Here is a 27501-nt window from a genome sequence, read left to right as displayed (position 1 = left end):
AAAAAAATCCAGTTAATCTCCCACATAAGACCAAAGTTGAAGAAAATGAGTTCTTAAATTTCACACTAAGGTTGAAGATGACCGGTTTGGAGAGAATTAGCTAAATGAGTGATTTTGCAATTTGAGGATTGAAGAAGATAGACTCTTAAGCTTGAAGTATAGGGCTGAAAACTTCACAATTAAGTTGGAGATTAGTGATTTTGGGGGGGAAAAACTAGGTTGAATTTGATTGGGTTTTGCCAAGAAAATTAGTTTGAAGATGATGGCATTTAGTTCAAGTATATTAGGCTCTCACAGCAGACCTATGTCAAATGGGGCATTTCATTAATTTCAAAATATAAGGGTATCTCTAATATTCAAGAAAGCATAAATGGCAAGTCTAATTTAAATAATATAGGAAGGGTTGGCAAATCGATCTAAGTTTTTACCTAAAAATTAGGGATAACAATAGAGCAGGTTTAGCTAAACCCGACCTTGCCCCAATTATTATTAGTTATCCCTAACCTACCCCAACTCGGGCCCTGCCCCCACCCCAATTTAGCATAGATATGCCACTTCTCAATAATTGATAGAATTGTGATAATCTGACTATCCAGATGCGACAAGTTTGGGAACTGTAGATCTGCACTCCTCTGGAAACATGGTTCCCTCGAGATACAAATTTTAATGGGAAAGTTCATCCGTATATCCCGAGGAGAGCAGATCTATAGTTTCCGAACTTGTCACATCAGGTAATCAATTGAGTATGTCAAGTGTGGTTGTCAAATTATCACGACTCTAATTGATATGGTACTTTTTTATTTTATTCGGTAGGAATCGGTGAAATGGACATTAGTGAAGAAAGGGCTGGGGAACTAAAAAAATGTGATCTAGCAAGGAAAACCATTACACAAAACTAAAGGACAGAAAGGAGATTAGGAAAATATGTATTTGGAAGGCAAATATATCTTCTACTATTTGTATGGAAAATGATTGATGCTTCTCTTCCCATAAATTCTTACTTGAAAATTTTCTATGCCAATGTTGACCAATCTGTGAAAATTGCAACAAAACCTAGAGAGTTGCCAAAAAATAAAATAAAAAAAAAGAGGCAATAACTCCAAATGTTGAGGATAACGAATTCAATCTGGGAAGAACAACTCCACAAAGTGTCTCAGGAGTCAGACTCTATAAGACGGGCATACTGCAACTAACAAAGAAATCGGCCCAAAACACAGGAAATCAGTCACACAACAGACTAAATGATTGTGTGGCTTTACATAAAAAGGATGGCAATTTTATTTACATATAGGAAACATCAATGAGGTAGATGTCCACAATCAATCATCATCAAGTTGATAATATGGAAAATCAGTGAATATCCTTGCACAAAAATACACAGGGGTCGTAGTAGTAGTCCATCAGACTAATAACACATGAATAGTGTACAAAATCGAGTGTGAGAAACAATGATAATAAAGAGAGAAAAAATACACAAAATCAGAAATAAGAGAGAGCACAACACAAAATTTACATGGTTTGGCAAGATTGCCTACGTCCACGAGGGGTGATGATATCCTTTCACTATTTCCATGAAATCCAGAGTTACAATATTTCAATCACATTTCTTTTAAAAATAAAAATAAAAAAAACTAAAATCCCTCATAGAAATCCTAAAACAAGTTGGCTATGAATTTAATCATAGTCTATACACACAGTCCACTCTGCCAATATAATACCACTAACATAATACAAGCCATAAATATAACAAGTAGTCTTTACATACCAAATATTAACAGATAAATTATTTAAATGCTTTGTTGTATAGCCAAAAGTGCGTGGTTTGCTAAAATATCATCTATTCTACAGATATCAAAGAAAGGGCAGCTACCGAAATCATTGTATTAGCTTGCAGTGCATTGAGCTCCAAGGGGTTGTGGTGCCTGTGCTGTGAGACAAAGTGTTCAGGACACAATGCAGTTAGTTCTAGATCCTATTAGCTGGGCTAAAAGGAATCAATGTTAGCATGTAGAATGTGACAACAATGCAAAATGTATGTTACGCAAGGAATTTTTCAATGGGTGGGGATGGCTGGCTCTAAAAGTACTTTTAGAGTCTCATGATCCATTTGAATACAAGTAGACTAAATCTGTCATGATCTCTCCCAGAAGCATAAAAAGTAGGATTGTGCCATTTAAATGAAAAAATTCTCGTTAGAGAGATTTTATATAGGAAAAAAAAAAAGAGATCATGTAACATGAATGTGTGAAATTGGGAGATTTGTAAATATATGGAAGGAGTTGTGATTTTTATTGGAAAAACAAAAAACCTAGAGTAATAGAAAAGAAGATAATAAAAGATATCTAGATCCGAAATATAAATAAAGACGGTATTTTTATTGAAAAAAAATACTAATAACATAACAAAATGATTAAGGTTCGGCGATGGCGGTGGCGCCATCGCCGAAGAACGGCACACCAAGATCGATGTGCTCAGTGGAGCTTGAGCTCTGATATCATGTAGAAATACTAAATTTTATTGATAATTCTTGGATGAATATTACAAAAATCCCAATAGGGTATTTATAGGCATTACATCAACCAAGATATATGAAACCTACCTAATATAAATATTCTAGAATATCCTAATTGATATATTCTAAATATCAATATATATTCTAGAATATCCTTCATCACAACCTTCCATTCGTGTAAGATACACTAACAATGATACAATGTATCTCATGCATTTTAATACAGTGCATCTTATTCTCTAATAACTATGGCCTTGAGTGGAATCTAAGCAACCTTTTTCGTTTAAGAAAAAAGGTCTATTATTTTTGGTTGGGTGCATCAAAGGTGACTAAATAGTAGAAAATGAATATTTTTATAATCATTTTTTGTGGGAAATTTTTCGATGGAAACGCTCAATTTTTTTCATTTGATATGGAAACTGACTGATTTACGATGGAATTTAGTTCGATCCTGCGTGGGGCAATAAGACATGTTTTAAGGTGCCATCTTGGTGAGATGGTGAAGTTTATGTGTGGTAATGTCACCGACATGTGATAAAAAAAATTAACCCCACCTTCATATTTAAATATGTAAAAAATAAAAATAAAATACGATTAATTGTGCGGTCGCAAGCAGTTTTTGGTGAAAAGCTCGTTAGGATAATATCTAGGTTGTCACAAAATCAATAGAAACAACTTTTTACAGAAAACATAAACAATAGGATAATTAATTTAAGGGGTATTTAGAAAAAAAATATATCAGGGTGCAATAGGGTCATTTTTCCTAACTTTATCCAGATCATAACCATAGTCTTAAAATTCGAAAACCCAACTTGATTTGAACATTTATAGAGTTTAATTTGTATACGAGTCACCTCAAAATCCAATCGAGTGGAGTCGACTCATCTGAGTTTCGAGTTGACTAGATGAGTTTTAAAACTATGATCAAATTCAAAACCAATGAGAAGTGAACACTGCATGTGTTGAAGCAATATAACTGACAGATAAATACTAGCTACCATTTTTTTTCCTATTTTATATATTAAAAAAGAAAAGAATATGTTTTACCTGAGAAAAAACCAATCTCATTTATTTTCAACCTCCTCCTCGAGTTCTTCACTTCATTCCTTAACCTTCGCCATTGGAGCCGAGCTCGACTGTGTGGGGTTAGTATAGCGAAAGTTTTAGATTGTTCCGGTACGTACCCAAGCCTAACCTGTGATTTTGGTTGGTTCACCTATTTATCTAAGTCTTGACACGTCAATCAAGCCAAGCCCGACCGTGTGTGGTTGGTACTTTTATTTGACTAAGTTTTGGATCGTTTTGATATACAAGCCCGATCTGGGACTTTAGTCGGTTCGTCTATTATTTGTCTGGGTTTTGGCCCGACGTAGAGTCGAGCCCAATCATGCAGGATTGGAAGTCAAGTAAAGGTACTTAGGAAAGGAGAATTTTATACAAATTATTCTAAAACCCGGGGAAACTGCCTTGATAAAGAAAATTCATTTCTCATTAATGAAGGAAATTCTATTACAAATACAAAAACTTTTTACATAGACTGGGAGGTTGGAACATCGACATGAAGAGCGTATTCTTTGTCCTTGGAAGCCTCAGCAAGATTGACAGAAGCGGTTTTTTCTTCCAATGCCAGCTCGGTCTTCTTTAATTTGGACTTGAGCTTGTTGTAGGCCTTCTCCCAAGCCACCTCCGAATCATCGAGTTGAGCTTGGAGGAGAACAAGTTGATCCTTGAGCGCCTTCTCTTTCTTTGCCTCATTGGCTTCCAACCACTCCTTGACCAAGGCGAGTTCTCCCTCCACCAAGGGGAGATCCTTCCTTGCTTGTTCTAGCTGGGATCTCACGGCATCCAGTTCACCCTGGATCTTCGGAGTGTTGGACGCGACAACATCCCTCTCGCTCAACAGCTTCTTCGCAGCTACCTCGGTGGTATCATGGTTGGTAATGGCTGCATCCCTGGACTATCTGAGCTTATGGACGTTGTGTTGAACCTTAAATGAAAACCCATAGTGTCAAAACTTGGCAGATTAATATTGAAAGTAGAGGAAATAAGAGAAACAAAAAAAACCCATTGCCACCATCGCTCAAAAAATATTGCAGAAGAACCGAGCAGGGTCCTCTGCGAAGTGTTTGTTAGTAAGCGCCCTGTCTTTGGGGTGACAAGACGCCTCGAACATTGCCCGCGCAACCCTAGAGTTGGTAAGCACAAAACAATCGTCCGTGACCAATTAACCTACCATGGATGGGGAAACGACCTAGGGAATGCTTTAAGGGTTGTTACCCTTGGGCCCTGACCCAGAAGTGGAGGTTGAGGCTTGGGTTGGAGTAGTAAGGGTCGAAGCAGGTGATGGAGCTCAATGGGCCTCAGAAGGGCCAACGTTGGAAGGCCGGGGGTCGGTGCCCCTCTTCAGCCTCTTCAGAAGAAGCCGATCATCCTCTTTTTCTTCCTCCACCTCGAAACAAGGAGAAGGTGGCACCTCCACCACCTTGTCATCGGAGGCGTCAGAGTCGAGAGTGGGTGCCGACCAGTTCGATCAAAGAGACATGTCTTCGTCATCGAGAGGTCGGTGCACGAAGTTTGATCGTCTTACTTGTTTGCCCTCCGCACGAGAATCGACGGGCGCAAGGAACTCGGTATCCCGATGATACAACTCCGAGTTGGAAAGTATATGAGTAATTATCACCGAATCGCCAATACTCTTGTTTTTTGCCCAGATCTGTAGTCATGAGAGGGCAACAGTTGGAACTCGGAAAACGAAAAGAAAAATACTAAAAAGGTAAAAGGAAGGAAACTCACGACTCCATTGAATGAGTTGAACGCGAGCATGGGAAATTCGTCCCCAGGTGTGCTCTCCCATCGACTAGTCAGTTTGATCAGGAACAAAAACCATTCCTTGTCTGAGTTAAGAAACTCGAAAAAAAAAATGGCTTACCTCTCCAATTGGTTAAATAGAAGTACCCTTCTTTCTTAGGGCACCTCCTCAAAGAGAATTGGGCTTTTATGCTGAGAAGCCCGAGTTTAAGACCTTCTTCCAGCCGAGTGTTCATTTGCTCTATGGCATAAATTAGGTGGTAAAAATTACCACTCATTTGGGTCAGAACCCTTTGATAAAATTTTAAAACTTCTCGAGCTAGCCTGCTTAGAGGAACTTGAAGGCCAACCTTAAATTGCTCCCAGTACACCACCATGGTATCTTAGGGGAGGTGTTGAGAGGACGAGGCCTCATTCGTGAAAAATGCGCCCACGTCGTCAGGGATAGCTTCAGTACCCTGATCTTAATTAGTGGAGGGCATGTGGGGGAATAATTCTTCTCCCTAGCCATGAGAGAAAAAGAAGAAGTAGAAATAGAAAATGAAAGAAGTTTTGCGGAGAGGGGTAGGGTTTTGTTGTCTAACCTTGTGGCCGAAGGAAGATACTAGAAATGGGAACTTTGTTGATGAAGACTTGCTAGCACCGAGCTAATAAAAGCGTGAAGACGATAAGGCAGAGAGCTAAAGAAGAAAAGTAGAGAGTGAAAAGTAAAAAATGAAGAACAAGATGAAAGGGGGGGATTTATAAACTTCAAGAGACTCAAGATACACAACAAATGAAAGGCCCTGATACACTCGTAAAACAAGGCAATAATGAGCGAGGCAACACATTGATGGGCACGGGAAATGATGCAAACAATACGAACACACGTGGGCAACTAGCCACTGGCTAAGTGAAACGTGTGTATGGTGCATAAATGCGTTAGAGAACAGAGCATTCAGCAGCATGTCTTACGAAAAAATCATTTAGAACGCATTCTTTGAAGTTGGAACGGTCGGACTCAAGATTTAATGACATAAATGAGAGTCTACTGATCAACCTTCCCACAGAAAGTCGGCATGTGCCCACTATTAATTGTGTTGTCTCGGGGCCTCAGATCATGATCCAAAACCCGAGAGGGGGTATTGTGGAGGATATTTTTCGAAAAAAGCGACATGTGGCAATCTCGAAGAAACATAGCTAAACGTCCAAACTACAAGCCAACATAACCGAATTATCCGATTGTCCGAAATGACATAAGGATAATAAAGACCAGACTTGCCTGTAACCGAGATCCAAGGGAATATATTTGAAGTACAGGAGGTACAAATCCCGTAAAATATGGAGTATAATTGCTTTTGCGGGAGTCAAGGCAAATCCCTAAACAAGTGTAACTACTCGGACGAGAATCATGGAGAAAATCCAAAAATATTTAAGGGAAAAAAAACCCCTATAAATACAAAGATGTAACACGACAAAAAGATATGCAACTAGATCTCTAAAAATGCTTAAACGTTACTTATACTAAAAATCTTGACTTGAGCGTTGGAGTGGTGTTGTTGCAGACAAACCTCGGAGCTCTGGAAGGCTAGAATTCGGATTAGTGAGAATCACGAGGCAAAACAAGTTTTGGCATCTACAATAATCTAATTGTATTTCATAGTTTTAATTATTTTTTTGTGTTTTTTTTTTTTTTTTTTTGAATTTTCGTGTTCAACATTGGATAAATCTTCCTGAAATACTCAAAGTGCATCATCTAAAATGGTTGAAATAGTTAAAAAATTACATTTCAATATTTCAAAGTATGAGTATATCGTTCTCTATTCATCATTCACCATTGTAAATTATCCGAATGGATGTAATCCCTGTTGAAGCATTGAGCCACCTCCCAAAACTGAGGGGTTCCTCACACATGATGCATTAAATAATTTTCCCCAATTTCACAAGTGCTTGCAAAATTAGAAAGGGAAAATTTTGGTGTCCTTATGAGGCTGTCATTTTATTGAAGTCTGTCTTGCAAGACTGAGGAAAAGATATCGTCAGCCCTTAATCAATATGGGGTTTGTTAACATGTGCTGTAGCCCCTAAGGGCACACGTTATGATGCATTAAATACACCTCCAAAATTTATTTTCGTCTATTAAAAATGCCCTAAAAAATTCCTACAGAAAAAATACTTCAAATACATATTTACAAGGCGTATTTAATGCATCTTAACATGTGCCCTTAGGGACCTCGCTGTGTACTTAGCACGAAAAAAAAAAAAAAATTTCCAATTAATGAAATGGTCACTAGAGAAGAAAGGGCTGGGGAACTAAAAAAATGTGATCTCGCATGTAAATCCAATACACAAAACTAAAGGACAGAAAGGAGATTAGGACAAAATGTATTTGAAAGGAAAATATATCTTCTGCTATTTGTATGAAAAATGATAGATGCTTCTCTTCCCATAAATTCTAACTTGAAAATTTTCTATGCCAATGTTGACCAATCTGCGAAAAGTGCAACAAAACCTAGAGAGTTGCCAAACAATAAAATAAAAAAGAGAATAACTCCAAATGGATAACGAATTCTATCTGGGAAGAACAATTCCACAAAGTGTCTTAGGAATCAGAAATTCCATAAGAAGATTGGTATACTGCAACCAACAAAGAAATTGGCCCAAGACAGGAAATCAGTGACACAACAGGCTAAATAATAGTGTGGCTGTACATAAACAGGATGTCAATTTTATTTACATATAGGAAATATCGATGAGGTAGATGTCCACAATCAATCATCATCAAGTTGATGTTATGGAAAATCAGTGAATATCCTTGCACAAAAAAGTACATAGGGGTAGTAGTAGTAGTCCATCAGACTAATAACATGTGAATAGTGTACAAAATTGAGTGCGAGAAACAATGATAATAAAGAGAGAAAAAATACACAAAATCAGAAATAAGAGAGAGCATGACACAAAATTTACGTGGTTCAGCAAGATTGCCTACGTCCACGAGGGGTGATGATATCCTTTCACTATTTCCATGAAATCCAGAGTTACAATATTTCAATCACATTTATTTTTATATATAAAAAAAAAAACTAAAATCCCTCATAGAAATCCTAAAACAAGTTGGCTATGAATTTAATTATAGTCCATAGACACTGTCCACTCTGCCAATACAATACCACTAACATAATACAAGCCACAAATATAACAGTAGTTTTTACATACCAAATATTAACAGATAAATTATTTAAATGCTTTGTTGAATAGCCAAAAGTGCATGGTTTGCTCAAATATCTTGCATTCTACAGATGCCAAAGAAATGGCAGCCACCGAAATCATTGTATCAGCTTGCAGTTCATTGAGCTCCAAAGGGTTGTGTTGCTTATGCTGTGAGAGAGTGTTCAAGGCACAATGGAGTTAGTTTTAGATCCAATTAGCTGGGCAAACAAAAGGAATCAATGTTAGCATGTAGTGTGTGACAACAATGCAAGGACTATTTTAATGGGTGGGGGTGGCTGGCTCTAAAAGTGCTTTTAGAAACTCATCCGTTGAATACAAAGTGCTAAACCAATTTTTCGTTAAAATAAAAAGGTCTATTATTTGTGGTTGGGTGAATCCAAGGTGACTAAATAGTAGAAAATGAATAATTTTATATTAAAAGTTTATAGTCATTTTTTGTGGGAAACTCTTTGATGGAAACTTTCTATATTTTTTTCGTTTAAAATGGAAAGTGACTGAATTACCATTGATTTTAGTTTGATCCTCTTCCTCTTCCTAGATACCTCCTCAACCTCCGGAGTTCTTCAATTGATTCCTCCTCGACCTCCGATTCGAGTTCTTTGTCAAATTCCTCCTCAACCTCCTAATCGAGTTCTTCTTCAAATCTATTTGTTTTCAAGACTTGTAAGGTGGAGAAAGAGACAAGAGGTGAAAAAAAAAACTTGAGATTGTTAATATATGATAGATAGATAGATAGTATTAGAGGTCGTACCCGCAAATGGATTGTAGTCTTGATCTGATGCTATCTGAGTCGTTGTCATCAGACCACTCTAACCCTTTTAACCATTTTTCTCCACACTCGAATTCTTTCAAATTAGGTACGGTATGAGGGCCAAAGGGGAGTCTCTTCAGTTTCGGGCAGTCTTCAATGCCAATGGTTTCCAATGATGGAAAATCAAAAAGCATGTTCACTGACCCTCCTCTTCCTCCTCCTGAGTAGAAGCATGTTAGTTCTGATAGATCATCTAAATATAGTTCCCGTAACTGAGGAAATAAACTCTTGCACATCTTCAACTCTTCTTCTTCCTCTTTCTCATCATCCTTTGAAATTAGCTCTTTCATGCTCTTGCAATACCACACCCTTAAATAATGAAGTTTATGGAGCCCTCCTGCTAAATTCAATGTGAAGAGATTCTTCAACTTGTAGCAGACATAGATGTCCAACTCTTTCAAATTTGTGAAACTTGTTGGAGGAGATGGAACAGCCCCGTGGCATAGCTTCTTCAGGTTTGGTATTTTCCGGAGCCTCAATTTCTGAAGGTTAGCAAATGCGGCACGAACGTTCTTCTTTTCAAAGTTAATGACATATTTCATTTGGTGACACTCTCTGAGAGAAAGATGTACCAAACAATTGGAACCTACAAGATTTACATCCAACTGTTCAAGACTTTCAACATCCTTGCATCCCTCTAACAGTAGCTCCTCTGTTCTTTCCAACAGTACCTTAACCCAATTCGCCAAATTTGGACTTGAAATACAAAGCTTCATTTTCTTTCTTAAGTCAGAAAAAAAATCCAACACCATCACTTCTCCCACTTGAATGTCAAATCTATTTAATTTTCTCCAAGGGCCGCCTGACATATCTTGAAATAAACATTTCCCTCTTTCAGACCGCACTACTAGATCTGTCAAACGATTTAACGATGCCATTTCAGCAAAGCTAGCTATTTTCCCGGTAACATTTTCTTCATCAATATCATCCCAACTAGAAAATCCATATTTCATGTCCAATATTTCTAAACGAGTTAATTTTGATATCACCCCGAACGGTATCCTTTCAAGTCTTTGCATCCATCTCAGATCCAACAACTTCAAATTGGTAAGTCGGCATAATTCCAATGGCAACTCACGGATCATCACACAACGATTCAGGTTAAGTATTTCAAGTTTTTCCATCCCTCCAAGTAGAGATACATCTTGTAAGTCGCGGCAACCTTCCATACATAATGTCCTTAGGTTTGTGAGGCACAACAACGATAGTGGCAAGGATTTAATCCCAGTATAGCTTAGATCCAGAACTTGAAGAGAGGGCATCCATGTGAAGAAATTGTCTGGGATATCCTTCAGATATTTATTTCCCTGTAATAACAAAGTTCGGAGTTTGGGACGTTTTAACCCTTCAGGGAGCTTCGTAATGTTATTGTACATCAGTGAAATTCTCTTATATTCTTCATAGCCTTCAGACTCTGGCCACTCTTTTAACCGTAGTCCAGCCATTACAAAAAACCATGCCCGTCTTTCTTTGCAAAACACATGGCAGCATCTCTTACAACATCATGCATTTTCACAAACTCCTGTCCACGAAAATCATCATCCAATAAAGGGGAGACAATAAAGTAAAGAAAGTATTGCCAACACCAGCACAATAAATGACGCTGGGAAGATTTGTATTAATAGAAGAGTGAGTATACACGTGGAGATTGTACAAAGAAAAGAATCCTGATGAGCAGGACCACAAGCTAAATATAACTACCTATAACTAATTACAATATCATAGTAATTACAAAATGCTAATCTTGCTTATCATCCCCCCGCAAACGGACAGGACGGTGAACGACTGTCAGTTTGGTACGCAAGCGAACAAAACGCTGAGTAGGTAGAGGTTTCGTCATGATGTCGGCAAGCTGATCATGAGAGGGTGTGAACTTGAGGGTGAGGAGTTGTTGAGTGACACGATCACGAACAAAATGATAGTCCAGTTCAATATGCTTTGTGCGTGCATGAAGAACAGGGTTTGCTGCCATATGAGTTGCAGAGATGTTGTCACAATAGAGCACAGGAGTAATAGACAGCATGAGTTGCATTTCAGAAAGAAGAGTTTCAAGCCACATCAACTCAGCTGCTGCATTAGAAATCCCCCGATATTCTGACTCAGCGCTGGAGCGGGACACTACGCGTTGCTTAGATGATGACCAAGAGATGAGATTGTTGCCAAGAAAACAACAATAACCACTTGTGCTCTTGCGATCGTCCGGAGAACTAGCCCAGTCCGCATCGGAATAACAGTGAAGTGTCAAGGAGGACGAAGGGCTATATAGGATACCATGTGAAATGGTGCTTTTGAGATAACGAAGGATGCGCTTCACAGCTTGCCAATGGGCGGTGGTCGGGTAGTGCATGAATTGGCAGACCTTGTTAACGGCAAAGCAAATATCCGGTCGTGTGATGGTGGTGTATTGAAGAGCTCCAACAATACTACGATACACACTGGGGTCCGGTAAGGCTTCACCATCATACATAGATAGAGAAGTGGAAGACGACATAGGAGTATCAATGGATTTACACTCAGGCATGGAGGCACGGTGAAGTAAATCACGAACATATTTTTGTTGACTGAGATGTAAACCAGTGGAAGAGCGAACAAGTTCAATGCCCAAGAAGTATGATAAGGAACCAAGATCCTTCAAAGAAAACTGATCATTAAGTTGAGCAATCAAAGCATGTAGCAAAGGCAAAGAACTCCCAGTGAGAACAATGTCATCCACATATACCAAAATCAAAATAATAGCATCCGAATCAATACGTATAAAAAGAGATGTATCAGTTTTAGAAGTGTTAAAACCCCACTGCAATAGACAATTACTTAGCTTAGTATACCAGGCTCGAGGACTCTGTTTAAGGCCATAAAGGGCTTTGGACAACCGGCACACATGAGATGGAGCAATAGAAGAAACAAAGCCTGGTGGTTGTTCCATAAACACGGCTTCAGACAGATCGCCATTAAGAAAAGCGTTATGGACATCTAATTGCCTCAATGGCCAGCCAAAATGGACAGCCAAGCTTAACACTACACGAATGGTAGTCGGTTTGACAACGGGGCTGAACGTTTCAAAATAATCAAGGCCGTGTGTTTGGTGGTAGCCTTTGGCCACCAAACGTGCTTTATAGCGCTCAACCATTCCATCTTGCTTCAGTTTTACCTTATAAACCCAGCGGCAGCCAACAATCTTGTGATCATGAGGTTTGGGAACTAAAGTCCAGGTCTGATTTTTCATAAGTGCTTGGTACTCAAGCTCCATGGCTTGTTGCCAATGAGGAACACAGGCGGCTTGCCTATAGCTGGTGGGCTCAGTCAAATCAGGACCAGCAGAAGCAAGTAAGACTTTTGGTTGATAGATACCGCATTTGGCACGGGTTTGCATAGGATGAATATTTGATGCTGCAGGTGGACGATGAAGAGCAGTACCTGGTAAAATAACAGTAGGTACAATGGGTATTGAATCAGATTGTGCAATATTGTGAGCATTAGAGTCCGTAGGAGGGAAAGGAGGGTGAGGGAGAGGGTGAGAAATAGGAGAAGGAGAGGAAGAAGAAGTGGGAGAGGAGGAAGGACAAGGAGAGGGAGGAATAGAGTTGGGAGCGGAAGTTGTCATAGGCGGGAAAACTTGAGAACACGAAGAAGGAGACGGAGAAAAGGAAGAAGGAATGAATTCAAATGATGGAGAGGCATGAGAAGGAGAAGAGGTGGAAGACGAAGGAAATGACAGAGATTGAAACGGAAAAGAAGATTCATCAAAAATAACATGGCGAGAGACATATACACGACCCGTAGTAGGTAAAAGGCAAAAATAACCCTTATGATATGGGCTATAACCAAGGTAAACACAAGTGGCAGACCTATATTGAAGTTTGTGGTGGTTATAGGGTCGAAGAAATGGATAGCATGCACTGCCAAAGAGATGTATAGAGTTTAAATTGGGTAGGCGATGATAGAGAGTTTCAAAGGGAGAGTGATCATGTAAGACTGGGGTGGGGAGTCTATTAATTAAATATACTGCCTGTTGAAAGCCATAAGGCCAAAAGGAGAGAGGGACATAAGAGTGAGCAAGGAGTGCAAGTCCCTTCTCAACGACATCACGATTTTTCCATTCAACTCTCCCATTTTGTTGGGGAGTATGGGGACAAGAAAGTCTATGATGAATGCCCAAGGATTCAAGAAATGGTTTAAGAGATCGAAATTCACCACCCCAATCGGTTTGGAGAGTTTTAATTTTGGCCTCAAACTGTGTTTCGATCATAGCTTTAAATTTGAGAAAATAAGGCATAGTATCAGATTTGAGTTGGAGTGGATAATACCAAGTGAACCTTGTATGATCATCAATAAACAACAAAAAATATTTAGCACCAGTAACAGTAGTAATGGGTGAAGGGCCCCAAAGATCAGAATGTATTAATTCAAAAGGAGCCGAGGCTCGAGTACAAGAAAGTTCAAAAGGTAATTGATGGCTCTTGGCCATTTGACAAGCAACGCAAAACTCAAAAGAGCCAGAAAATGGCTTGTTACATTGAGTCAAAAGACGTTTAACCACTTTGATAGAAGGATGGCCTAAGCGAGAGTGCCATAGACTAAGAGAAGGAGCTGCTGAAGACTGGACAAGATGAGCTCGAGGAGGCGAAGATGAACTAGATGTAGCGGACACAGAACATGAGGAGTGTGGTGGAAGGACTTTATATAGACCATTCTCAAGTTGACCCTTGAGAAGGAGTTTCTTCGACAGCTGGTCCTTCACAAGAAAGTAAGAGGGGTAAAACTCAACAAAGGCTTTATTGTCAGAGCACAATTTAGTGACACTAATAAGTTGTTTGGAAATTTCAGGGGTGTGTAGAACGTGCTGAAGAGAAAGAGGGTGATGAAAAGAAGGAAGCACAATATTACCAATATGATTAATACGGATATACTTACCATTACCTACCATAGCTTGCTCCTCACCGTGATACAGAGAAGCATCCTGAAAGTGGCCAAACTCATTGGAGAAGTGATGGGTTGCACCCGAATCGAGATACCAGCCAGAATCACTTGAGGAAGGTTGAGATGGAGTCGAAGAGGTAGTAAGCATAGCAGCAAATTGGTTCGGAGGCTGGGCAGGAGGTGGTCGAGGTGTAGGATTTGGAAGTTGGGGTTGGTAATTGAGATTTGCTCTATGGTAACAAGTAAGGGCTGAGTGACCCGGTTTGAAACATATTTGGCATTGGGGCCTATGTCCAGATGGACGTGGTGACCACGAGTGTGGTGCCGGTGGAGGTTTGCCAAGAAGACCCAGAGTATTGGGAGGGAAATAGGGTTGTTTGGGTGAGTATGGATGAGGCATTTGTGGTGGTTTGGAGGAGGGGTAGAACGGTTTATTTTTCTTTGGAGAAGGATGGGTGGCGAGGTTGGCTTGAGCAAAAGCAAGTTGTTGAACTGCTGAGCGTTGAGTCAGGCGGTACTCAAAAGTATGGAGAAGGCTGAAAACTTCCTCCAAGGGAGGTCGATCAGGTCTGTTCTGAATAGAGGTGACGAATGAGTCATATTCTACTCCAAGGCCCTCCAAAACACGAATGAGTTTGTCCCTGTAAGGCAATGGTTCACCAATGGCAGAGTAATGGTCAAAAACAGATTTTAGACGAGAAACATAATCAGTGACAGTCAAACCGTCTTTCTTGATGGTTTGCAACTGAGAGCTAAGGCCCATCACGGTGGCTATGGATGGAGAATGATACATCTGGGTCAGAGAGCGCCAAATATCACGAGCTGTGTTGTATTCAACAATACGACCCATCATCGCAGGTGTTAGAGAGGAATAGATCCAACTCATCACTAGCCGATTGAGGCGCTCCCAACTAATGAACTCCGGATTGGGCTGAAGCATTTGGGCATCGAGAAAACGAGGAGGAATAGGAGTAGTGCCTTCAAGGTAATCCTCAAGTCCATGAGCAATAACAATGTTGAGAATCTGATTACGCCAGAGGAGAAGGTTCGTCTCATCAAGTTTGATGGACAAAGGTTGTGTTAAGGATGGAGAAGGAAGATGAAATGGGGCAGGTTGTTGTTGAGCAAGAATAGGAGGAGCAGGTGGTTGTGGAGCCCTAGGTGGTGGAGCTGGTGTAAGGTTATTGGCTGTTGGTGGGCCAGTAATACTGGCAGCAGAATTTGAGGAGTCTGTCATGGGTACAGGGGCTGCCTGGTCTGCTCTGATACCATAAAGGGGAGACAATAAAGTAAAGAAAGTATTGCCAACACCAGCACAATAAATGACGCTGGGAAGATTTGTATTAATAGAAGAGTGAGTATACACGTGGAGATTGTACAAAGAAAAGAATCCTGATGAGCAGGACCACAAGCTAAATATAACTACCTATAACTAATTACAATATCATAGTAATTACAAAATGCTAATCTTGCTTATCATCCAATAACAAGCCAGAATCTTTTAGTCTATGGGCAAAAAATATTCCTTTATTTGATGCTTCTTCCAATGTTCTAACCACTTCAAAGAAATCTTCCCCAAAACCGTACAAAAATAGCTTTTTCAATTCAATGCTTTGATCTTCAGGGAACAAACAACAAAACAGAAAGTATAACCTGATAAGCGGATCCCCTTTTAGAAAGTCATAACTAAATCGTAAAGATGAAATCACTGGCCCGTACTCAAGCTCTTCCAGTTCAGTCGGTACTGAACTTTGTAATTTCCCCAGTGCTTCTCTCCATATAATTTTATTATCAATCATTCTCAATGACAATCCCACTGTCACAATTGCCAATGGCAATCCTTTGCACTCTCTCATGACCTTCTTCGCATCATGTTGCAATGTGGGTGAATCAACTACTTCTCCTGCTTTCGCTTTGAAGAGAGTCCATGAGTCCTCATCAGACCATAATTCCATTTGAATGTCCCTGTTTGTATCCATTTGGATGCAAACACTTCTCTTTCGAGAGGTCACGACAATTTTGCAACCCTTATGTTCTGTTTCACTAGGGATCCCCACATCAGATACCTCTAGTCTCTCCCACACATCATCCAATATAATAAGAACTGTTTCCTCCAACCTCAACTTCTTTGACAAATCATGAGCCCTTATAGAAAGAGAATGCTCATCCCCAAGCTCCAAGCCCAGCCTCTTTGCAATCTGATCTTGAATTCTATTCAAGTTCGGGGAGCTGGATACAGTTACAAATATCACCTTCGCAAACGTTTTCTTTTCTTCAAGTTCATTGTTTAGTATTTTCATTAGAGTAGTTTTACCCACTCCCCCCATTCCGTACACCCCTATGGCTCTAATATTTTCTTCATCCAGTAACTTCATTAGCTGATCCTTTGCCCGTTCTATGGGTTCAAGACCCGTTACATAATTGCCATATTTTGGTATGACACTTGGAAGAGGTCGCGGCACCGTACTAAAATTTTCTTTTTGTAGCTGTTCCTTAATGATCACTTCCATTTGTGCTGCCTCTTTACTCACATTATAACGAGAGATCCAATCGGGACACAATCCCTTGAGCCACCTCTTGTCCTCATCAGCTTCTGTTTGTATTTTTCGTGCAGATTCTTCAATCTTATTCACCATTTCTAGCCAACGTAGTACTTCTTCAGTGGGTTCTTTGAAATTCCGTCGATATTCTTCCACCCGATTCTCAACATCTTTCTTCTTTGCTTTTAAATCTGCCACTCGGTTTCCAAGTTTTTCAATGTTTGTCCGGTAAGAGACTAGATCATTGATTACACCTTCAATGGGACCCCATAGTTGCTTTCCCACTTTAGTTACAAATGAAAGACAATCCATGGCCACTTCTGTGAAGCAAAAATGAAATCCAGAATCAATTATGAATCGCAGCAACTTCTATATCATGAAGTCCAGCATGAAGTTCCTCTAGATGAGATCCAAAAAAAAGTAGTAGGAAGCATATTAAGGAAAGAAATGGAAAATAATGTAGTAGTAGCAAACACATTAAGAAAAGGAATGGAAAAGAATGTTTCCCAATCACTACTTGCAACCATATCTACCTTTTTATTTTGCAACCATATCTACCTTTTTATTTTATTTTTAGATGTAAGTGCTTATTTGAAGAATGGCAAAACCAACTCCTCAGAGGCATTCGACCATTCAATTTCACCTATAATACTACGATTTACAAACCTCAAAACTACGTTTGAACCTTAGCCTCATGCGTGAGGCTGAGATGGGAAGATATTCCTAGTGATTCTCATAATGAATCTGTTGAGTTATGTCTTCTATTCCTGATGTTGGAGAGTTCTCATGAATTCAACCCGGATTCTTGATGATCCGTTAACAATCCGTATGACCTGATTAATTTTGAACCCATTTGGTCCGGGTCTTGATCCGACCTGTTTTTACCCTCTTTGTAACCCTAAGTATATAAAGGGTATTTTTAGGATTTTTTCTTAACCGCCTCATTAGCGAGATACAAGAGGTAGAGGAAGACTGTAACCTGGTTCTTCGATTGGTTAATTTAGTGAAATTATTGTTTATTGGTTATTCTTGTGTGATGGTTTATGGATTCTTGCTGATTTTACTTCAAGTATGTGGGTTTGCTCCAACAGAATCTCTAGAAAATCATTACTAATTTGTTTCAAATCTATGGTTTTCTGCCCGTCACGTAAGAGGTCAGAGAAAGGGTGTTTTCCAAAATCGGCCGAGTTTCTAGCTGACTCGGTGCATTTCAAATGTGACTTACCAGTGTTTCTACGTTGACTCTGCAACTTTATGAGAACTGCTATTGGCACCCCAACTTTTACTTATCACACCCCAATTCCCCAAAGTATTAATCACGCCCCTATTAAAGATTATAACACACTTTTCAAACATTAAAAAGATTTGGCACTGATTATAATCTCAATATTTTAACACTCCTCCAAGTAGTTGTTACAATTGTGATAGGCTCATATAAAATCATAAACAAACCACCCCCGCTCCTCCTCCACTCCCCTCCCCCCAAAAAAGAATAAAAATAAAACCTTGTCAAAAAAAGAAAGAGTTTCTATTGCCCCCCAGTTTCACTTCTTTTTAATCATTCACTTATTTTTTATTTTTTTAATTGGAGTATAAGAAGTTAAAGTTGCAGTTCCAATAGCAGCTCTCTTTATTATTATAAGATTTATTGGGTAGACCTATCTGTTGCAATTTTATTACAAAAACTCCATTCCTTATCAAGTTTGTTACTCCAACAAACCTTACTTATGAATCATGCAACTGTGACTAACTTACTAAGTCTTAAAATCTTACTAAGGGTCGGTGGGTGCACATGGATTATCAGATTAGAAATTGAACAACATAGGCTATTAGGTTTCACGAAAAATATCAAATTCAAAACAAAACATTCTTAAAAATATAAAATTTTGAGCTTGATCGTAAATGTTGAAAATGGATGGTTATCGAACTCTCAAATTTAAAATTAAAATTCAATGGTAAAAATTAACTCTGTACTTTGTATTTTTTTTTTAAAGTACATATAATTTTTTCTTTTACAACCCTATGACATTAGATCACGCTTTTGATGTCTCAAATTGATGAGGTCAAATCCACTCCAATGTATGTTAAGTGACAAATTAATCCTATAAATTTGAATTTTATGACATGGATCTTCACTTTAGGGTTTGCTGGGTAACAAATTTCATAAAATAAGGTTCAACGGCCAACTTTAAGGAGTTAACATTAGGAGCCAAAATTTGTCATATACAGCTTAAAAGTACAGATTGGGCTGATTGTTTATGAGGGAGATCTCTATGGTGAGGGGATTATCCTCACAAAAAATTCAGCTTAATCTAAAACTTCTAACCCTATCAAAAATGGTTTACAAATTAACAATAAAAAATCGATGGTCCGCATTTCTAAACTACTTTTCATGGGGTTAGAAGTTTCAGATTGGGCTGATTTTTTTTGTGAGGATGATCTCCCTGCCATAGAGATCATCATTACAAAAAATCAATAGATCCATGATGTTGAAATGGACAGCTACTGAACTAGCATATTTAAAATTAAAATTCAACGATTGACCTGATTGTTTTTTGAAAAAAAAAATAAAAAATCAAAGTTCTTAGATGTCCTCAACAACCCTGTGACAACATATCATGTTTTTAGATGCCACAAATTGATAGAATCAGAAAACTTCTTTACTAACTTAGAAAGTAAAGTATTTTTCTTTCATAACAAACCTTAGAGTGAGATCCACATTTTTTTTGTAAAGATTTAATACCTATATAATGGGTTGGGAACGACTAGTTGCACACTACCCATTACCGATCGCACTCCTTCACTTAAAAATTCCCGTTTGCACTCCATTTGGATGATTACACTCCAAAAATAATATATAAAAAATGTTGTACTCCTTTTTTTTTTAAATTTTTTAAATATTTTTGTTCTTCCTCAATTATGCTAACAAAAATCAATTATTGATTCACTAATTTTTGCAAGAAATATTTTGTCATTTCGATTTCCGAACCATCTTTACATAGTTAAGTTTCCTTGAAGTACACAGGTTCATATTATTATTATTTTTTTTTAAATTAGAAAATTAATACCTTAAATAAGTTTGAGCCAAAGAGAACACGAGTAAAATGAATCACAAAACACAAGCAAAGAATACAAAATTACAAGTTAAGATTAAAGGCTAAACCCTAAAAGGTAACTATTGGAGTGCAAGTAGTAGGTTAAAATAAATGTTATAAAAAAAAAAGGATTTGTTTAAGCTTGGTGTGCAACCAACAATTAGTGATGTGCAACTAATTGGCCCCTAATGGGTATTATACAAAAATATGTAGAGAGTATTGTACTAAAATACCTTGTTTAGTATTTTAAATTATAAAAAGACTAGGGGTGCCAATGGGTACCCATTTAACCAAAATCGAACCAGAACCGAAAACTCTAGTTCCAGATCCCCTTTTATTAGAATCAATTAGAGCCGAGTCTAACATGGAATTGAACCGATAAGAACATGACCTATTAGGTTCTATTCGATAGTACCCGAAACCAATTTATTTTGTCTTTTTTATCACCATAAATGATTTTAGGGAATTCTTTTATTTTAAATTTAAGGCACGTCATATAATGTTCTTCAAATTTTTATATAAATTATGGATTAGAGCTTAAAATAAGCTATCTCTTCCAAAATTTATTACTTTTAAAGAAGATAAAATTTATTTTTGAAAATAATGATTAATTTATATCTTTAGCGGCGCGTAACAAATTTTAACTAAGGTAATAATTTTTCTGAAAATATGTTAATTTTTTTAAAGGAAAAATGTTTATTATGATTTCAAATACTTTTTTTCTCATCCAATTCTTAAGAATCAGAATCGATGGTTGTGTCTTTTGGTGATTTCAATTCCCGTTTCAGTTATTTTTGGGTATCGGAACTAAAACTAATAAGAACCAGAACTGTACAAAATATAATGGTTATGGTTCTAAGTGTCTTAGGAACCAAACTGGACCCCTAAAAAAGACACTTATAATATGTTAAATTGTAAAATATGATATAACATTTGATAATTTATTTAAAATATTTGAATAACTTTTTAAAGTAATTATACAGAATTTTAATTCATCCTAAATGGTACAATTCATCACAACTTAGGTGTCATATGGGTCTATGAGGAAACCAAGATAGAAAGTCAATGTTTAATCGTCCATCACATTGACTCATTGTAGAACAATATTTTAAAGCTCACTGCCAAGTTTATGAAAATTAGGCCCAGTCCAATCAATCCATTATGATTTTCAAATGCATATAAAAAATAATTTAAGATTTTAAATGCTTGTAATTTATTTAAAATAAGATAAGAACTAGAGTGGCTAAGTTAGTGAAGAAAGTGTAGATCTCATAATTTTAGTAACTTAAAAAAAAGTTTTGAAAAATTCATAATTCACACTAACTTCACCCTAGGGATGTACATTCGGGTAGAACCAAACTGAATTCTCAGATTCGATCTGGGTATGGCTGAAACTAGATCGAAAATTTTGGGTTCGGATTTTGTTCCAAAGGCAAGACCCAAAATCGAACTGAAAATTTCGGGATCAGTTTCAATTCAGGATTTGGTTTAGATAAATTGAAATTTATTTAAATAAAATATTATATACATGATTTATAATAGGGGAATTATAAAAATTTAAAATTATTATAAAAAAAAGTAATACATTTTTTAAAATTATCGAATCGGCATTTGAAGTGTTGAAAAAAAAATTCAAATTTTGAATTAAAAAAAAAATGCTAAATTCTTTGGCGCTCGCCCTATTACAAGTTGGTTCCTAGCCCAACAAGTGTTTGACATGTGGCGCAATGACATCAACAATAGAGAAAGCTTCTCTCTCTTGCCCACTGCCCACATATTTATTTTTTTAAAATTTCAAATATTAAAAAGAGTCATTGGGTCCACATTGACAATCCAACAACAAAGTTTTTTATATTTCATGAAAATTTTCATATTAAAAAAAACAAGAGAAATTAAAAAAATATTATTTTTCGAGCTTGTTCCCAGGTGTTGAAAATGGGCAACCACCGAACATCCAAATTTAAAAACAAATTCAACTATAAAAATAACTTTCTTTTTTTTTTTCAAAAATAGTTCATATAATTTTTTCATCTACAACTCCATTGCATCATATCACGTTTTTGAATGTCACAAGGTGATCAAATCAGAAAGTATGCTTTTTTTTACTATGGGCAAGAAAGAGAAAGGAGCGTTTGGACGTTGTTTTTGAATGTTAAATGGACGCAGTTTTTGGCAACGCCTCTTTCTCTCCTTTTCCCATAGTTAAAAAAAACAAAATAGAACGAAGCAAACTTTCTGATTTGATCACTTTGTGACATTCAAAAACATGATCCGATGCAATGGAATTGTAAAGGACAAAATTATATGAACTTTAAAAAAACAAAATTAAAAAATAGTTATTTTTCCCCATTGAATTTTATTTTTAAATTTGAGTACTCGGTATCCGCTCATTTTCAATACCTTGGATCTAGCTCGAAAAAAAATATTTTTTTAATATTAATATTTTCATGAAATCTAAAAGGATGTATTGTTGGATTGTCAATGTGATAATCAACGTGGGCCCAACTACCCTTTTTTAAGATTTGAAATCTAAAAAAATAAATATGTGGGCAACGGGCAAGAGAGAGAAGCTCTCTATTGTTGATGCCATTGCGCCACATATCAAATGTTTGTTGGGCTGTGAGCCAAAACGTAATAGGGCATTCACCAAAAAATTTAGCATTTTTTTTAATCAAAATTTATTGAAATTTGAATTTTTTAAAAAATAATAATAATTGACACTAAAAGTGCCGATTTTGGTTCAATTTAATAATTATAAAAATATATTATTATTATTATTATCTTTTAGGTTTTTTTTTATATAATTTCCCCTTTACAATAACTTGTATAATTTACTTTATATTTTTTTTAAAATATATTTTTACCATAAAATAGTTATTTTTGTTGCCAATTGTATAAAATATAAAGATAATTTTGTAAGAGTTAAGTGTTCCAACAAACAATTATAAGTGAAGCTTAAACTAGTTTATGATTAATGTATTTGAATTAAATGTTAGCATAGTTCAACTTGGATGGTTCAACAAAGAGTAATCTTGGCTTATGTCAATGGGGGTATACATGTGAATTTGCCAAATCCCCAAAATGAAAGTTAGTTAGTTGTGTTGTCGGCGGTAATTCGACAATGATGGATTCTATTTGAAATCACATAAAAAAAAATTTAGTTTAAGCTCACTTTAGGGAGGTCATCATCACCCTGTATTTATGTCTGAACCGTAGCCAACCAATACAATATCTCATTTTGTTCTACCATGACTTTGAAAGAGATGAGGGTTTTGATTTTAGAGGTTCGGACAGAGAACGAAGAAGAAGGAAATACACATGTTTTTTCTTTTTCTTTGCATTTTAAAACTCAATGGTAAAACACCACGTAGATATCACCACTCATTCCTAAACGCCAATCACATTTAATTGAATGAAAAAATAAAAATAAACATCAAAACCCGAATTGTAAGACTATGTTTGGATTGAGAGAAGAGAAACTCATTAAAAGAATAGAAGAGAAGAGAAATTTAATTTCTCTCCACCATTTTGAATTGACCTGAGAGAACTTAGGACAATTTTAAAATTTTAAAATATCTAAAAAGAAATTTAGAGCAGAATTGAAATTATAAAATATTTTAAAAGTGTTTATATGTATTTCTTTCCTCTTCTCTCCATTTTTGGAGAGAAAGAAAACTCACCTTTTTTTCTCTCCAATTCTTTCTCTTCTCTCCCCCCTTAACAATCCAAACAAGACAAATTGAGAGAAACTCATTTATTTTCTCTTCTCTTCTCTCCATTTCTCTCAATCCAAACATAGCCTAAAGATTTTCAAAAACTTGGATCTTGGACAAGTCTTTGAGTGGGTGAATCATGCAAGCTAGAAATCGAAGCTAACTAATCTTAAAAATGGATCTGAAAAAAAAAGTATAATAAAATCTAAATTAAAGATGAATGAAGTAGAGAATAATAAAGAAAAGATTTTAAATACCTGAACGTTTTGGTCAATTACTTTCTCTTTATCTCTCAAGATTTCAAGAAGAAAGATGAATCCAAGCTTACTTGCATCCACTAGGGAGAACAACGAGCTTTTGCGAATGCGAATAAGTTAACAAGTAAAGATATTATAATCTGGAAAAGTCAGATGAATTCCATTTAATTAGGAAACTCAAAAGAACGATTTTGTCTGGAAAATGGAAAAACACTGCTTTAAAAATGGAAAAGACACAGGACTTAAAATCATTTTTTTAAAATAAATACAAAAATAAAAAACTATCATACAGACCATTTTTTTTTTTCCTTTAATTGTGGTAGCTAGATTTCATTGATTGTGTTTGCTTTTGAATTTTCCCCCTGATTTGTCTCTAAAGAAAGGATTCAACTTTCAACACTGGCCCACAATCATAATTATTAATAAACAGTGAAAATAATGCAAGTCATATGGAAATAATTCCTTAAAGCCACATCTGTTATGGCATTATTGAGGGGAGTGATATGTTGCTCACAAAACTGTGAGCAAATTTACTCACAGCCCAACAGCCCTTTGACATGTGGTGCAATGGAGAAATAGTTTCTCTATCTTACCCTAACCTCCACTGCCCACAAATTTATTTTTGAGAGATTTACCCAATCCTAACTGTTGCATTTTTATTACAAAAAATCCCTTAGAGTTGGAATCTTACTTTATGAAGTTCTTTACCCACCAAACCGCACGTTTTTTCAAGTTTGCTACCCTGCAGTGGAGATCACATCATAAAATTTAAATTGATGGGTTAATTTGTTATTCAACATACCTTGGAATGATTCTTAACCTCATCAATTCGTGGCATCATCCAAAAATATGATCCGATACCACAAGATTATAAAAGAAAAAATTCTAAGAATTTTGCAACAAAATAATAATAATTTTCCATTAAACTTTAGATTTAAATTTGAAAGTTTGGTAGTCATCCATTTTTAATACTTTCGATCAAGCTCAAAAGGGATTTTTTTTCTTATTTTTTTTCATGAAATCTAGAAGTATGTGGTGTGGGATTGCCAATTTTATAATCCATGTGGGCCCAAAGATCATTAGTAAGCTTTGAAGGCTTGCTAAACTAGTCTTGCTATTGTTAGATTCACTAAGTGTTTGGAATCCAGTTGCCTGATGGATCTCACATCTTTTGGAGCCAAGTTTACTTAGAACAATAAACAAGATTTGGGGAGAATATGGTGCAAGCTTGATAGAATCCTTGTCAATTCTAAATGGGTAAATTTGTTTAAGGAGGTCGATGGCTTAATCCTTTCGAGTAGGTTATCATATCATAGCACTTGCTTAGTGTCTTTGAATCGTCACTCACTGGGAGGTAAAAAACCATTTAGATTCTTCAATATTTGGGTTGAAAACCGGGAGTTCCTTGATGTCATTAGAAAGGCTTGGAGCTTTAGGGCTCGCAACCACCCCTTGTTCATTTTAATTTACTATGAAGCTCAAGGTTGTCAAAGATAGACTCAAGTTCTGGAACATAAACAAGAGTGCAACAAAGTACCTTGTGCATAAAAAAGCCAGAAGTGGGCTTGTCTTGGTTCAGGTCAATGCGCAAGCCAACCCTTACTTTACTGGCCATACTTCTAAGTACAGAAGTTGACCACAACCTGTGCTAAAGCATTGAGAATCCAAGATTTCGAGATCCAACAAAAGTCTAGAATCAACTGGTTAAAGCTAAGAGACAGAAACAATGCCTTTTTCCATCACTCGGTCAAAGCCAAAGGATCTAGGAACAAGATCACTAACATTTTGGACAGGGATGGCAGGATACTTTCAGAAGGTAAAGTTGTGGAAGAAGAAGTAATCAAACATTTCAAGAATTTCTTGGCCAATTCGCCAACTTGACGTCCATAACGCTTTTCTTCACGACAATTTAATGGAAGGAGTATATATGGCCCAACCCTCGAACTTTGTTGACGAGCAACATCCTCATCATGTGAGCCGATTAAGGAAGTCACTTTATGGCCTAAACACAGGCCCTACATGCTTGGTTTCATCGACTTATCTATTTTATTGTTGAACTTGGTTTATCTATCACCACGATGGAATTATCATCTTCTTCCCTACTTACGTTGATGATATTTTTGTGGCTAGTAATCAAGAGACAGCTCTCTCTCTCACCCTCTATCTCGGCTTGGGAAAGAATTTGCTATTAAGGACTTGGGTGTGTTACACAAAAATTAAGCGACTTGTCAAGATTTTCAAAAACTCGAATCTCGGATGAGTCATTGAGATTATGCATGCTAGATATCGAAGCTAACTAATCTTAAAAACGGATCGAAAAAAAAAAAGTATAATAAAATTAAGAGTTAAAGATGAATGAAGTAGAAAATAATAAATGAAAGATTTGGATACCTGGACTTTTTGGCCCAATGCTTCGTCTTTGTCTCTCAAGATTTAAAGAAGAAAATGATGAATCCAAGCTTACTTACATCCACTAGGAAGAATGACGACGGCTTGCGAGTAAGTTATAACCTGAAAGATTCAAGTCCAAAGATGAAGGGGGATAAAAGTCAGATAAATTCCATTTATTATGAAACTCAAAAGATGGGAGACATAACCATTTTGTTGGGGAATATGGAAAAAACAATGCTTTAAGAGAATTATTTTATAGAAAAATATGAAATTACAAAAATCATTTCTTCTTTTTCTTTTTTAGAAAAAACTATTATAACGTCCATTTTCAAACCAAAAGCTATTTTTGCCTACTGTGGTGGGGTTTGCTTTTGATTGATTGTGTTTACTTTTGAATTTCCCCACTCCTTTGCCTCTAAAAGGAGAGGTTTCAACACTGACCCACAATCGTAATTATTATTTATTAATAAACAGTGAAAGTTAGCTAGCTAGATAGATAAAATATAATAATATTATTTTTTGTATATAAAATTTATAATGGCTAAAAAAAGAAAGAAAAAAAAAACATTTTTTAGAGTTATTTAATGTTTTCTATTAATTTAAATAATAATCTTTACTAGTATAAAAAGAGAAGTGTGACTTTTACCCATTTAACACTCATTTCTCATTTTCAACGATGAGAATTGATATAATTGTAATTTCACTGAATTAGACATTGTCGTCAAGTAGTGGTTGTTAGTCAACGACAAATCAACCTATATATTTCATTGAGTCCGACTTTGAAGCGGAGATTCTAATATTTTGGTGTTTTTCACTTATGTGTATGGCAAATGCATTTTACCAATTAATATATAAAAATAATTAATTATCGGAAAGGTATCATCTAAATTAAAATCAAGAGTGATAATGATATCATAGATTTAGGTTCAATTCTTGCATCACCAAGTTTTTTCTCATTAAAGATATAGGTTCCATGTGAAAAATTAATGAAAATGACCTAAATGCCCTTTTCGTTTAAACTCAAGCCAATACCCCTTAAACTTTATCGGAGAAAATCTATTGTTTTCAATTGTTAACCTCTAGGGTAGGGATATACAAATAAATTATCCATTACCCAAAAATCAAATCAAAATCGAATAAAAAAATCAGAATCAAACTCGGACCGAAACTCGAATGAACCGAACCGATTTAAACCCAAAAAATTCAATTCTTGGGTGATGATATCATAGATTTAGGTTCAAATCCTG

At 36.5% G+C, this 27501-nt stretch overlaps 2 protein-coding genes across 3 annotated transcripts in view; both read right to left on the bottom strand.

Moving 5' to 3' along the window:
- LOC147411562 (putative disease resistance protein At4g27220) overlaps window positions 1-26379 on the bottom strand; it is a 51963-nt gene extending 25584 nt beyond the window's left edge. Inside the window, exons 1-2 of one of the 2 annotated variants that reach the window (XM_086449901.1) lie at window positions 26255-26379; window positions 23864-23960 (exon numbers count right to left, since the gene is read on the bottom strand). The gene's annotated coding sequence lies outside the window, so the exon portion shown is untranslated. Of the gene's footprint in view, window positions 1-23863; window positions 24020-26254 lie in introns of those variants that run through there. The other variant, XM_086449894.1, reaches the window with a different exon arrangement.
- LOC147411563 (disease resistance protein RPS2-like) lies at window positions 8306-10861 on the bottom strand. The gene is made up of 3 exons (XM_086449961.1): window positions 9282-10861; window positions 9034-9174; window positions 8306-8677 (listed from the first exon to the last, which is right to left on the bottom strand). The coding sequence occupies exons 1-2, from the start codon at window positions 10784-10786 to the stop codon at window positions 9153-9155; spliced, it is 1527 nt and encodes a 508-aa protein (XP_086306087.1). The 5' UTR covers window positions 10787-10861; the 3' UTR covers window positions 8306-8677; window positions 9034-9152.
- Window positions 26380-27501: the final 1122 nt, after the last annotated feature.

Source organism: Akebia trifoliata, chromosome 1 (assembly GCF_017979445.1).
Source record: "Akebia trifoliata isolate Shusen 1 chromosome 1, ASM1797944v1, whole genome shotgun sequence".
NCBI lineage: Eukaryota > Viridiplantae > Streptophyta > Magnoliopsida > Ranunculales > Lardizabalaceae > Akebia > Akebia trifoliata.
The sequence above is the reverse complement of the archived record's forward strand: the minus strand, read 5'-3'. Positions and strand labels throughout refer to the sequence as shown.